This window comes from Microdochium trichocladiopsis (genome assembly GCF_020744255.1).
Source record: "Microdochium trichocladiopsis strain MPI-CAGE-CH-0230 chromosome Unknown B0I36scaffold_16, whole genome shotgun sequence".
Taxonomy (NCBI): Eukaryota; Fungi; Ascomycota; class Sordariomycetes; order Xylariales; family Microdochiaceae; genus Microdochium; species Microdochium trichocladiopsis.
The window spans coordinates 237,680-250,519 of NW_025763559.1; the positions used below are offsets into that span (position 1 = coordinate 237,680).

At 51.5% G+C, this 12,840-nt stretch overlaps 5 protein-coding genes across 5 annotated transcripts; 3 read left to right on the top strand and 2 right to left on the bottom strand.

Annotated features, from left to right (window-relative positions):
* The first annotated feature begins 501 nt into the window (after positions 1–501).
* B0I36DRAFT_279162 (GS1 protein) lies at positions 502–1,743 on the top strand. The gene is made up of 2 exons (XM_046151452.1): positions 502–741; positions 797–1,743. The coding sequence occupies exons 1-2, from the start codon at positions 722–724 to the stop codon at positions 1,596–1,598; spliced, it is 822 nt and encodes a 273-aa protein (XP_046004309.1). The 5' UTR covers positions 502–721; the 3' UTR covers positions 1,599–1,743.
* A 2,561-nt stretch (positions 1,744–4,304) lies between these two features.
* Positions 4,305–4,859, top strand: B0I36DRAFT_400738 (uncharacterized protein; the record flags this gene model as incomplete). Its single annotated transcript, XM_046161687.1, has 2 exons — positions 4,305–4,729; positions 4,778–4,859. A coding segment is annotated over one exon (216 nt), but the record flags the coding sequence as incomplete, so codon positions are not given.
* A 3,249-nt stretch (positions 4,860–8,108) lies between these two features.
* On the bottom strand, positions 8,109–9,140 carry B0I36DRAFT_341172 (S-adenosyl-L-methionine-dependent methyltransferase). The gene is made up of 3 exons (XM_046155994.1): positions 9,024–9,140; positions 8,345–8,968; positions 8,109–8,270 (listed from the first exon to the last, which is right to left on the bottom strand). Exons 1-3 carry the CDS (start codon positions 9,086–9,088, stop codon positions 8,234–8,236), a joined length of 726 nt encoding a protein of 241 aa, XP_046004311.1. The 5' UTR covers positions 9,089–9,140; the 3' UTR covers positions 8,109–8,233.
* Positions 9,141–9,265: 125 nt separating this feature from the next.
* Positions 9,266–9,683, bottom strand: B0I36DRAFT_341179 (uncharacterized protein). The gene is made up of 3 exons (XM_046155995.1): positions 9,597–9,683; positions 9,488–9,531; positions 9,266–9,429 (listed from the first exon to the last, which is right to left on the bottom strand). The coding sequence occupies exons 1-3, from the start codon at positions 9,648–9,650 to the stop codon at positions 9,330–9,332; spliced, it is 198 nt and encodes a 65-aa protein (XP_046004312.1). The 5' UTR covers positions 9,651–9,683; the 3' UTR covers positions 9,266–9,329.
* Positions 9,684–10,653: 970 nt separating this feature from the next.
* Positions 10,654–12,681, top strand: B0I36DRAFT_341184 (cytochrome P450). Its single transcript, XM_046155996.1, has 3 exons — positions 10,654–10,966; positions 11,026–11,999; positions 12,060–12,681. Exons 1-3 carry the CDS (start codon positions 10,753–10,755, stop codon positions 12,396–12,398), a joined length of 1,527 nt encoding a protein of 508 aa, XP_046004313.1. The 5' UTR covers positions 10,654–10,752; the 3' UTR covers positions 12,399–12,681.
* Positions 12,682–12,840: the final 159 nt, after the last annotated feature.

Consider the following 12,840-nt stretch of genomic DNA (forward strand, 5'->3'; position numbering starts at 1 on the left):
CGGACACGAAAGCCACGACAACGATAGAGTCAGGGCCGGCGCGAGCCACGACGATAGCGACGCCAGCACTGTATCTACGCAGGGCAAGCCGCGTACTCATCTGTACGCTATGTAAGGCAGGCATCCCAGCTGCCGTAGGCGGTCTAGTTACCCACTACCGACAGAGGCACCGGCTTAAGGGCGGCCAGCTACAGGCAGTTAAATCGGCGGCGGCGGCAGTAGCAGCAGCGGTAGAGGGCTGCGTGTGGTCCTTATACTTCCCTCTCCCACTCTCTCCCCTCAATTACTCCCTCGCGCACCCCCCTTTTAACCCCTAGTCCTTACCCCAGGTCCCGGGGTTTGAGGCAAGGGGGCGCGCACCCCTTGTTTCCCCTGGTAATGACTGTCATGGTAGTGGTCGTCACTCGAGCTAACCCGCAGCCCGCTGACTCAGCCTTAACTATGGGCTTACCCCAACTTGCCCCTGGTAGTGACCGTCACTACCGGCCTGAATGATGGGCAGGGTTCTTAAGCTAAGTGCAAAACTTTCTTACAAATCAATCTGCTTTCAAAGGTTTGAATTTTTCTTTGAAGGATCCATTCTGTCTCTTGGCGCATGGATATATCTTGAGGTCGTTATCTCGACTTCCATCGATACAAACTCAACATCATACAAATAACCCATCGGAACACGCACCCTTTTTAGTACACAAAGAGGAACACCTCGCAGAAAATTGTCAAGATGGCAACCCCGAAAACAGAGTAAGCTAAGCAGCTTCTTTTCCCTTCCTCCAATCTCTCTAACTCACCTCTCTAGCTTCCCCCCAGTACGAGCCTGCCTCTTCGACATGGACGGCCTCCTCATAAATACCGAAGATATTTACACACTCTGCCATAACATCCTCCTCGCAACCTACTCCGCCGGTCCCATGACCTGGTCCATAAAATCCAAACTGCAAGGGCGGCCCGCCCACGAAGCCATCTCGCTCCTCCTAAACTGGGCGAACATCCCAAACATCTCGCCGGCAGAATACACACAAAAACTGCACATCATCCAAGCCGAGCAATTCCCCAACGCCGCGCCGCTACCAGGGGTAGAAAAGCTATTGAGGGATTTAAAAGCTACGCAGAAGGGCGACAGGAAGATATATCTTGCGCTGGCGACGAGTAGTCATGAGGGCCATTTTAAGATCAAGACGCAGCATTTGGTGGAGATGTTTGAGGTTTTCGAGCAGGATCGACGGGTGCTGGGTGACGATCCTAGGATTCCCAAGGGCAGGGGGAAGCCGAGTCCGGATATTTATTTGGTGGCGCTGCAGGCTATCAATCAAGGACTACCAGAAGGGGAGGAGAAGATTAGGCCAGAGGAGTGTTTGGTGTTCGAGGATGGTATTCCAGGTGTCATTGCTGGGAGGAGAGCAGGGATGAGAGTTGTCTGGGTCCCGCATCCGGGGTTGGCGCAGGAGTATTTGGGGAAGGAGGCAAAGATTTTGGCGGGGTTGGGAGAGGATGAGAGTGCAGACCTGGAACAGATCGGGACCGTGGGTGATGGGTGGGCGGAGCAGTTGGAGAGCTTGGAGGAGTTTCCATATGAGAAGTATGGAATTGTTACGTTTTAAGAGATTGGAGAATACCAAGAGATGAAACAACTTGCGCTGCCAGTTCGGAGGAAGTGATTGTCGGACGTCTTAAATGTTCAGGCAGAGAGGTTCTTTTTATTGATTGAGCTACCTCTTCTATGAGGGCAGCAACACCCATTCTTCATTTTGGTTTTTGGATAGTATGCGAAGGGTTTGAGGCATGAAGGGCTTTAACTTTGACATTTGTGGCCTCCCTTTCGAGCTGCGGGAGGCGGATCTAGCTGACATTTCGTTTTCTTCACATTGGGGCCAGCTTATGAAGCACGCTGGCTTATGTTTCAAGCCTGATAGCCCTCTCCAACTATCCATAGGATCATGGTCAAGGTTGGATCGTTGAGCACCAAGTCAAGCTTATTGCAAGTCGCAAGTATTTGATCGCTTCTTTAAGTCGGAGTTTGTTTCAAGAGTGAAGGGAAGTTGGTATATTGTTGTACTTGCCAGCCTGGCATTCTATCAAACCTTCAAATTCTATGTAATCAAATGAATTCAACCCAGGTATGAATGACGACATCATATGCTGCAATAATGCATCTCATCCGAAGACTTTTAGTTTTATTGGTAAAGATCTCGGACAAAGCAGTCCAGGCATTTGTATCTTCGAACAGTGTTTTACCTGCGTTGTTGCATTTTTTGGATATGCGACACGAGCGACGGCTGCTGACCGACAAGCATATATATTAGACCTCGTAGCACGGCAGTGGCGCTGTTAATTCGTGAGTCGCTAGCCTAGCAGAAGAAGTAGGACAGAAGAGCCGTGTCGACTGTCGATTTACTCAGCTCGTTGATTATGCCACAGAGCAGCATCGTCTTGCCTTTGCCAGGATCGCCCTTGATCCATAGAAGTGGGCTCAGCTGGTCGCTACGCCATTGTTTAAACTCATGAGTTCCCAAAAATCCAGCGGTAAGAATCCTCTAGCAAGCCACCCTTGGTGTCCTCAATACGCTTCTTATCATCACAGGGATCGGTAAGGCGTAAGTCTTGAAGACATAAAGATGCTAAGGGATAAGCCCAGTCCCGTGTACGACTGGCGAAAGCGCGGAAGTCAGGCTGGTGGTTACTGCGCCGCTTGTTACTGGCTCATGAACGAGATGGTCGATGGTATGCGGCCCACTGCCTCCCAATTAGAGCATGGCTGGCCCACCAGAACCCACCTTGCCGCATCTGCCTCTCCAGGGGACACGCTGCTGCCTGCGAGTTAACATTGTGGTGGAGATTGGTGCGATAAGGAAGCCGTGCATTGTCTGGTGTCTTGGCAATCATGTCTCTTGTGTGGTGCCCCGGAGTTGCCTGTCCCGTAGGGTTGACGCACTCAAGGAGCAACCGGCGCGCAAGTCTGCCTTGGGCGATGGTAGTAACCTAGCTCCAGCGCCGCTTAACCCTTCAAACTAGCTCACTGGCGCATTTTACTGGGTCATTGGGCAGTCTGGCTGCATGTACACTTTTCTGGATGCCATTATTTGCTCATGGTCGAAGGACTATCCACAACTGCACGGACTAGGGGCTTTCTTTCCGTTTCAGGGCCCTGATAGAACGCTGCACCAGACATGATCGGATAGGCCGCTGTGCATGGTTTCTTGACCGCGCCGTTAGGCGTACACGGATCAGGTCCACGACTTACTGTGAATCGGGGTCGTCCGTCCCCGGCCGCCCTCAAGGTGGGTCGTAGCGTACGTCTTGCCGGGACTACACAATTGCCCATGTGGTCCAGGGTTCAGTGGGCTGTCGCATCATGCATCTGCTGATCAGCCTAACGAGCTACGAGGCTTGAAGCCTTTCTTATACCTCTAGTCGCCAAGCCAGTGACCTATAAATTCGGCAAGACGTCAAGACCGTCCCACGCTCCAGTCCTTGCAGTGTCAACGGCACATTTCACACTAACCATGGCTACCAGCATTACGATCCCGGAATTGGCTATCCTTCGACGAGAGAATGCAGCTGAAGATGGCCTGGAAGATCAAGGAAGATTACATCTTTCGAAGCTGGGTGTCCTATTGCAGCTGCCAACAGAAGCGCTAGCATTAGTTCGGCTATCGCGAGTACATCCGCCTTCTGAAATGGATGGTAGCGTGCGCCGGCCAACTTGAAGCAGATATGACTTGATGTGGTGGACTATAAATCTTGACTGGTACGATTGGTCACAGCCGCCCGATACACCAAGCGCGCATGATTTGCTGGTTTTCCTCTATCAAATGAGACTTGTGTCGGCAGAGATGAAGAGGGATTGGGTTGTAGCACAGCTGAGCTATTGTCAATACATCGGCGACAACTTGACTGTGTTGTGGGGCCAGTGGTATATAATGCTGGCACTATAACCAGGCAAATGCATTTAAAAAATGGGTATTGAATAATTACAGGTTATGAAGTGCGATTATACGGGTATTCAACCCCACTTGAACCCCGCGGTTGGCGTCCTCAAAGGTGACTTGTGTTCGCTCGGCCATGTATATGAATGATTTATGACGTGCTGTTGGACTGTTTGAGGGCCAGCCCAAGACAAAAAGCATTGGCAGTCACGATCTTGGTGGAGACTGCCCGAGAGCCTGCAACGGCGTGCTTAGCGCTAGGACTCACTGCAAGTCCTGAGGGGCAACAACCCCCGCACCGGCATGGTTAAGTGACCTTTCAAGCCTTCGGACAAGCCATACCTGCTCGTCAATCGGTACACCGTCTTATTCAGCATGGCCGACCCGTTGAGCGTCATAGCGGGCGTGATCGGTATCGTTGCCCCAGCACTTCATGTGACACGTCTTCTGCTGAACGACCTTCGGAAGATCTCTGAGGCGCCCTCCGTCGTCAGCGCTCTTTGTGAAGACGTTAGCTTTATCGAAGGGATGCTAGAGTCCCTGGAAGCAGTCAGCCAGCAGCAATGGACAGCACTCGGTATGACAGTGGCCAAGTAATCGGAGCATGCAATTGCGACCTGCATGATGTCCTGTGCGGAGTTTAGGACTGACCTGCAACGCTGGACCCGACATTCTACGGAGGGCAGTATCTCATGGCGCGACCGACTTGGCCTAGGCCTCTTCCGGGAGAACCAAATTAAGGCTATGTCTGAATAACTACAGAATCTCCATACGACATTAACTCTCGTCATCAGCACAGCAACGCTGTAGGTATTTTTCACGTCGTCTAAGAAGTCGTCTGATTACCAGTTTAGGCATAGCTCGATTCACGACCAGCGTGTTACTGCGAAGTTGAAGGCGGCGATCGCCGACAAGGAGAACATCACCGATTTAATAACGAGCACGGACCAGCAGCTCGCTACGCTGGACAGCCGCCTCCCGTAGCTCAATTCTGCAGATATCCACAGTCAAGATACAAGTGGCGCGGCAGCTGAGGACGAAGCCGGCATGCGACGTGCGATCAGAGGGGAACAAGTAATGCTACCGGTGTTACTAGTACTATTGGAGGGGCAGAAATTGAAGGCGCAAGAAGAGGCGAAGAAGATAGCCGAAGAAGAACGAAAGCAATCAACGCATGTACTGTAGCAGCTCCGTCTCGTTCCAGCCCCTTTCCTCCGTGGATTTACGTCTAGCTTGTCACCCCAGGGTTACTGTCTTTTTCCCAGAACTTCCAATAAATGCGATCTATCAACAATCCACAATACCCACAGTAGCAAGACAACCGACTCTGGAACAAGCACAGTGTTTCCTCTAGCCGATCGCTTCGGACCTGCAGAGCATATAAGCGATCACTACTCTTCAGGCTTACGTAATCCTGTAGGGGCAGATCTACATGACAACCAATCCTCGAGAGAGAATGACAATTGAGAGTCAGTGCTAAGCTAAGGCTTTACCTAGCTTACAGGACAGGAACCCCAACGCTCAGTCTTTGGCTGGCCCCGAAGGCTGGATTGCGACACTACTGTGCTGGGGAGAAGAGATTTTCTGATCGTGGCAAAGCAAACCGAACCACAACCAAAAGGCCCTCTAAGCTCCAGTTCCGGCGGGACCTCCGACGGTGACTCTGCGGACTTCGCCCGCAGAGTTAAGTGAGGGTCCACGCTTGTCATCACTGAGCAGCTGGACTGTACTCCACCGTGTTATGTGCAATTGCCCTCTGCTTATGAGAAATCGCCTGATTAAGTCTAGACCCCCCATTGCGACCAGTGCGCATGGCGACCACCCCCCAACCTGCGCATGAGGGCATCACCGACCACATGGTCACTCTGCAATAACTGAACAAGCATTCGTTAAAAAGGCTTCAAATCAATTGATCCGCACCTCAATGCAGCTCTCCTCGTCACTGTCGTCTTCAATGATCTCTACCTCGTCGTCGCTGCTGTCGGTGTCGTCATCCGTGCTGAAGTCCGCCCCCATCTCGAGCTGCAATTGCCTCTTTGCGCGCTCCACGTTTACGACCTGAACAAACTGTTTATTGGGATCCGGATCGACTCTGCGGCGTTTAGCAGGCTTTGAAGCATCTAATGCAGCTTGGAGACGGTCTTTTTGGTGTTCTGCGGTGGTGCGCGCGATGTTCGAAGTGTCGATTGCCTTCCCGACCTTGTTGAAGTGCTTCCTGCAGGTCGCCGCCCCTAAAGGTACACCACACTTTACCAACTCCCTATGCATTTTATAGACATCGCGAGATGTTTTTGGTGTTTTGACGTCAATTGCGCACAAGGGCGTCAAAAAATCTGGCTCTAAAACCGTCGTTTGGGCCCGATTTTGGGGATTCTGCTGGGCCTCCCGTACCTCCTCATAGTCCCGCATCACGAAGCGGGAACCCAGCGCCTTCAACCGATTGTGAGGCCACACCCCTGTGCCTTTGAAGCCTCCTAAGATGTTCTCCTTATTGAGCTTTCTTTTGCGCGCAATTTGGTATGCTTCAAGGAACTCCCGCTTGCCTGGGGACTCGTTCATAGTGTTATATGCAACCTCCGCGACCGCTTGACGATAGTGGTCCTTCACCGCCGAGAACACGCCCACATCGAGTGGCTGAAGAACATGTGAGGTATGAGCCGGGAGGTAAATCAGCCAGATTTTATTGATGAAGCACTCCGGCATAAATTCCTCTGTTGCGTGCGACTTGTGGCCGTCGAGATGAAGGCATCGCCACTCTCTAGAATCCGTAGGCTTGGTGTTGGGAATAAATACCTCCTTGAGCCATTTCAGAGCAATATCATTGCTGGTCCACCCGTTTGGTGATGTGTCAAAACACCAATGCTTCCACCTGTCAAGTTCGACGTCGGGAAACCACTGCTGCTGCACGGATTGGCCCTTAAAAATAACAAGGGGAGGGATGAAGCCACCGCCAGCAGAAATGGCCTCAATTATCGCGATCCAGGTGCTCCTGGCGCCGTCCTTTTTCAAGGTAAAGTCGCGCAAGGCATCACTGACCACGAAGCCATTGTGACCTAGGCCCTCCGCGACGCCACACTCGTCAACGTTCCATATGTTCTCGGGCCGTACTCGTTTGCCCTTCAATGACGTCAGGCGGTCGAAGAAGATGTCGATATTGGCCTTGGAGGCACCGTCGTATCGTTTGTATTCAATAAGTCGTGATCTCGAGGTCTTCAAGGTCGGGTTGCGGCGGATGAAGCGTCGGTACCAGTGCTTGCCGAGGCGTGCGGAGGGGTTGTCGAGAGCCAGCAGGCGCATCGCGAAGTGCTTGAATTGCTTCAATGGAGCTGCATAGCCCATTGCTGCTTGGTCGAGGGCCCAAGAGACCAGATAATCCTCCTGGGTCACGGAGAGGGTTTGTCGGACTTGGTACCTTTGCTTGAAGGTTGGGCACGCGTCAAGGCGACGACGTAGGTAGGATCTGTCGACATCGTGTCGTCTAGCAGCCGTCGCGACAGGTACGCCAGCCTCAACTTCATCCAGTGCGCGCAGGGCGCGCAATTGGTAGTCTTTTGCGACCATGACGATAGCTTCCTTTTTGGCGGTCACAATGCAGGTGGTCGGGTCGCGGTGCGACGCGGTTGAGCAGGTTTATATGGGAAAATGTATGGTGGGGTGCTCAACCGCGTCGCGACGCGACCCCTGGTCGCGATGCGCACTGGTCGCAATGGGGGGTCTAGACTTACTGCATTGCGAATCGAACGAGCACAGAATTGAGCGACAAAAATGGGTGAAGATAATGTTGTATTGTGGTGGTGGTTCAGTCGGCTTGATGCGATGCGCGAAAGTGAAAAAGAGGCTACGCTATAAATACATGAAAAGAAATCAGGCGCTGAGAAGGGAGTGAGAGCGGAAGATTCTTTCTTGACCAGATCCTTGGAGGCCGGAGCCGACAGCGGCTTCGAGTCTGAAGCTCTTGTCGAGAGGCGAGCGCGATTATGAGGTTGATGGCAGAGACCTTCCGAGCGACGATGGCTTGAGGAACTCGTATACGAGGCTGTCATTGGCCATTTGGGCTTCAGATAAAAGAGCTGGAAAATAAGAAGATATTAAACCCGGAAAGTAGGAAGCTTGCAAATTCAGAATCCTCTAAAATGTTCTAGATAAGGCATTCTGTGAGAGTTTCTATCAAGAATTCTGAAATTCTTTCTAAGTTATATTTTTGTTAAGAGGATCCGTCGTCGTACCGTTCTCTGTTCCCTGTGGCTAGGAAATGACAACGCTGGGCGATTTGGGAGTCATAAATATATAGAACGGAGCTATATCAGGGTTTAACTTCCCTCAGGCTTACGACCGTAAACTAATGTACTATTATTCCTCAGTTAGTGATTGACAACACTCCGTTGTGGACAAAGGGGGAAATAGAAGGACTAGCACTATACATCTCGTAGTATGGATATAGCCTCCAGTCTCTCAGCGCTTGTCTCATCTTCGCCACCAGCACCTGAATCTCATCGTACTTCCAGCCCATAATTTCTTTCAGCATGTACAGTGCAAACCCCTCGAGCGACTGATCCAAAAACAGTAGCGTATACTGACCAACGAGCTTCAGCTTCGGATCCGAGGTCCACTCACCGATCGGAACCTTCCACTTCTTCTCCACAACATCCACGAAGCCTGCGTCGATGATTTGCTGCTTCATCTGGGCCGCGACCTTGAAGGTTCTGCCCATTTTCTCGCCGCACTCAGCGAATAGATTATTCCACTGGACGAAGACGTGATCCGGGCCGACCTTGTCGGACTTCGTAGCGATGTCGAACTCGAGCTCCTCGATCAAACCGCCGGGTTTGGTGTGCCGAAAGCATTGCGCGTAGAGCGCCGGCCAGTCGCTGATGCTGCCGTGCAGGTTCCGGATGTGCACGAAGTCGAAGTGGTTGACGGACCAGGTCCACGGCATCTGCGCGTCGTCGATCTCGAATTTGCAGTTGGGGGGTACCCAGGCGGGCTGAATTGGGGAGATGTCTGTGCCGACTACCTCCGCCGAGGGGAATTGGTCGGCGAAGTCCCTGGAACAAGAAGTCAATGGCGTGCGACTGCTGAGGGGAATTGTTTCCAGCTTACATAGCCCATATGCCGGTACCAGTTCCAACATCCAAGACATTCTGCGGCAAGCGGGTGAGCTGCATGGCATGAGAAGGAAGGCCGACTCGGAGGTCACTGACTTGAGGGAGATCACCGAGAGGGGCGAGGAAGAGCTGGTCGTCCAGCAGAAGCGTTAAATAGTGATGCCTGCACAGCTGTTAAGGTCCATAATAGCCTAGAAAAGCCTTGGAACTTACGTGATATCTAGGCCATCATTCTGTTGGGCATCGTTCGGGGCCCTGGCGGGGATTATTGGTCAATTGCCCCAGGTTGGACTTGCTTGACTTACCAGTATTCCGTCGTCTTTGAATTCTGAAAGGTCCTGCCGTGGATCTGGCGGTAGTGAAGAATGCTATCTGTCAAGGAGGCAGTGGACTCCGCGATCCTGTTTGATTCCTGCATTAGCCACATCTACAAAAAGATCGTCAAGGCTTTCAGCTTACTCGTCCCCGGCTGAGGAATCGGCGTCATCTCCAAAATCTGGATCCTGTTTGAACTAATCAATATTTTTTCCGAATTTAGACGGCACTTGACAGTATTATGGGTACTTGCAATGGGGATTGGAGCCGCCTCAGCTTCATGTTGTTGGGGTTCGGTGCTAGCCATACTGTACTCCGCAGCGGTAGCGCTGAAAATTACAGTAAGGACGAAAAAGCCCCAATGAAGCCAGGACGAGACCCTTTATCTTATCAAACGGGCCCATTATCCCCCCACGGACCAGGCCCGCGGAACATCCGATGTATGCATTCCTTTAACGTAATCCACAAGCGAATGCACCACACATGCGAGTGCACCACTATCTTATCGCACATTATCTCACTATAACGTTAACTTACTACAACTCACCCAATTTGAGATAGAAAAGCTTAAAAATAAGACTAAGCGTAAACGATAAGGCTATTATGTATGAAGGTATTTATCTTAATTTTGTAGGATTTTTCTTTGATAGTAAAATAGAAAAGTGGAGAACTAGAATACCTGATTTTCCCCTGTCCAGTTATTCCTTACGATTTCAAGTGACCTGATTTGATCCTTCGGTGCTCTATATTGCTGAAAATAGCCTTGGAAAGTTTTAGCGATTTCTATTGACAAATGGTAAGAGATATACGTTGTACAAAAGCTGGGTTTTGTATGGGGAATGCCGTGGTGCATTCGCTTGTGTGGTGCATTCGCTTGTGGATTACGTTAGCCTTTCTTGTCGAAGCATACGGCGCATGGCACCGAATGGGAAACGTGGCTGCAGAACGGCGTCATCGCCTGGGAATGCGCTGGAACGAAGGAAACCCCTCCAATTAGGGATGGCACAGTACGGTACTGCAAAGAGGACCGTGCCATAATTTGTGTCTCACCGCGTTTTGGCAGAAAGCTCTGCCGCCAATCAATTGATCTGCTCCTTCTGACGCCAAAAAGGCGGTGAGACGCACACATTCCAGCAGGCACCTCCGAAGTAGCCCTTGTAAGCCCTAATCCTATTATGGTATACTCCGGTAGGTGTACCTGATATGAAATCTGATTGGAGGATAGAAGTAGCTTCAAGTGGAGGGGTTAAAAAATCGACCCATCCCCCACTTACGAAGTACTTGCCTGAATCTTACCGCTACCTTAAGGCGGGGTCTGCCTTCCCTTCCTTGCATCAAGTTGAACCTTTTTTCAGTTGCACACATTTGTTGTCATTGTCGGAGCTCTAGCCAGGCCTATACTGATCGCCATGACGCTTGATTTTACTTCCTCAATGCTGTGGGCATTATATGCTGCTCAGGCTATGCTCCTCGCAATTATTTGCTATCGGCGCTTCTTCCATCCACTCCACTCAGTTCCCGGCCCGTTCCTTCCTGCAGTGACACGGCTATACCTCTGGTATCACAATGTTATTAAAGATGGCAGCTACTATAAGAAGATTGACGAAATGCATGTCAAATATGGTATGGTACTCAGATTCCACTCTGCTGTAGCCGCAACCTTTAAAACTGGCGCTCCGCAGGTCCCGTCGTCCGGATCGCCCCGAATGAGATTCACCTAGCCGACCCGGATAACTACGACAAAATCTACAGCCTTAGCAGCAAGTTCTACAAAGATCCGCTCTTTTACAATGCACTCGGTGTCGAGGTCATGTTCACTGCCATTGCCAATAACGAGCACCGCCAACGCCGTGCCCCATTGGACCATTTCTTCTCGCGCCGCGCCGTTTTAGGCCTGGAGGATATCGTCCAGGAAAAGGTGAAGAAGCTGTGCCGCCGTATGCATGGTTCGCTCGATGCTAGTAAGCCAGTCGATCTACGGGCAGGTACCCGTGCTGTTTCAATCGATGTTCTCTCCGAGTATGCCTTCGACGACTGCTGGAATCATTTGGACGTCGAAGATTTCGCAGCATGGTTCTCGGAAGCCGTCCGCGGTACGGGCGTCATGTGGTGGACTTTCCAGCAGTTCCCAGCTTTGCTGAGGCCCATGCAGTCGATTCCCGAGGACTACGCCAGAGAGATGAGTCTTGCCATGAATGGATGGATGGACTGTGTGGTGAGAACGAGGGAGTACGTTATGAGAGTGAACGAGCAATTCAAGGCTGGCATCAAGCCCAAGCGCCGAACCATCTTCCACGAGCTCCTAGATCCGTTGAGTACCAACGAAGAGACGTCCTGGCCTCCTAGCTTCGAGAGGTTGTATGGTGAAGCTCTCAGCTTCTGCACCGCTGCTGCCGATACCACGGGGAATGCGATGGAGATGGCTGCCTATCATGTCGTCACTAATCCAGATATCTACGATAAGCTTAAGAAGGAACTCCGTGACGCATTCCCGGACCCGAGTACCGACCTGGACTATACCACTCTCGAAAAACTTCCCTATCTTACTGGTGTTGTGAAAGAGGGTCAGAGGCTATCGTACGGCGTCATCAGCAGACTTGCCCGCGCAACTCCCGAGGGTGGCGCGACTTTCAATGGGTACTTTGTTCCTGCCGGTGTATGTCTCCCTCTCCAACTGACCTGGCAGTCCTTCAACTTACTTACTCCACTCCAATAGACCACCGTCTCGATGAGCTCTTGGATGATGCACCGCAACCAGGATACCTTCCCATCTCCAGACACATTCGATCCCACGAGATGGATGGATCCGGACCGAGTAGTCGTGCGCGCGCGCGAGAAGCGTCTTGTCCCGTTCTCGCGCGGTTCCCGCACGTGCATCGGCCAAAATCTCGCCCTTTGCGAGCTTTACGTCACGCTGGGCACCTTGTTCCGCCGGTTCGATAACTTGGCTGCGTTCGATGTAGGACCGGAGGACATGACGTATGTGGATTATTTCACGGCGTTTCATCCGAAGGGCTCGAGGGCGTTCAAGGTTGTTGCAAAAGGGGCCAAATAATTCGCCTGGCGTCAGAGACATAGGCATGTAAGCGAATGGACCTACTCTGTCCCCAATCTATAAAATAAAGAATAAATAAAAACAGCCGGCCGAAATCTTCGAGTAGACCCAGCCTGAGAATACTCAACTGCAAGGTCTACTCAAGGCCCTTGAGTAGACCCGGCAAAAGGGACCAATTCTGATCCCAAATTAAAATCTATTAAGTCCACCCTCCGCCTCGCGACCAGACCCCCTCGCGACCACCCCCCACCTGCGCATGAAGGCATCATCAACCTCGCCGTCACTCTATAATAGCTCGTCAGCCACCCAATAAAAAGGCTTTAAATTAATTGACCTGCACCTCTATGCAACTCTCCTCATCACTATCACTTTCAATTAGCTCCACCTCGTCGTCGCTACTGTCGGTGTTGTTATCTGTGCTGATGTCCGACCCCATCTCCCG

Coding starts and splice junctions, on each gene's coding strand:
- B0I36DRAFT_279162 (XM_046151452.1), top strand. CDS start 722: ATGGCAACCCCGAAAACAGA. Junction 742..796: donor ATGGCAACCCCGAAAACAGA/GTAAGCTAAGCA, acceptor TCACCTCTCTAG/CTTCCCCCCAGTACGAGCCT.
- B0I36DRAFT_341172 (XM_046155994.1), bottom strand. CDS start 9,088: ATGCAGCTCACCCGCTTGCCGCAGAATGTCTTGGATGTTGGAACTGGT. Junction 8,969..9,023: donor GGTACCGGCATATGGGCTAT/GTAAGCTGGAAA, acceptor TTCTTGTTCCAG/GGACTTCGCCGACCAATTCC. Junction 8,271..8,344: donor CTATATCCATACTACGAGAT/GTATAGTGCTAG, acceptor GAGGAATAATAG/TACATTAGTTTACGGTCGTA.
- B0I36DRAFT_341179 (XM_046155995.1), bottom strand. CDS start 9,650: ATGGCTAGCACCGAACCCCAACAACATGAAGCTGAGGCGGCTCCAATC. Junction 9,532..9,596: donor AGGCGGCTCCAATCCCCATT/GCAAGTACCCAT, acceptor TAGTTCAAACAG/GATCCAGATTTTGGAGATGA. Junction 9,430..9,487: donor GATTCCTCAGCCGGGGACGA/GTAAGCTGAAAG, acceptor GGAATCAAACAG/GATCGCGGAGTCCACTGCCT.
- B0I36DRAFT_341184 (XM_046155996.1), top strand. CDS start 10,753: ATGACGCTTGATTTTACTTCCTCAATGCTGTGGGCATTATATGCTGCT. Junction 10,967..11,025: donor CGAAATGCATGTCAAATATG/GTATGGTACTCA, acceptor GGCGCTCCGCAG/GTCCCGTCGTCCGGATCGCC. Junction 12,000..12,059: donor GGTACTTTGTTCCTGCCGGT/GTATGTCTCCCT, acceptor CCACTCCAATAG/ACCACCGTCTCGATGAGCTC.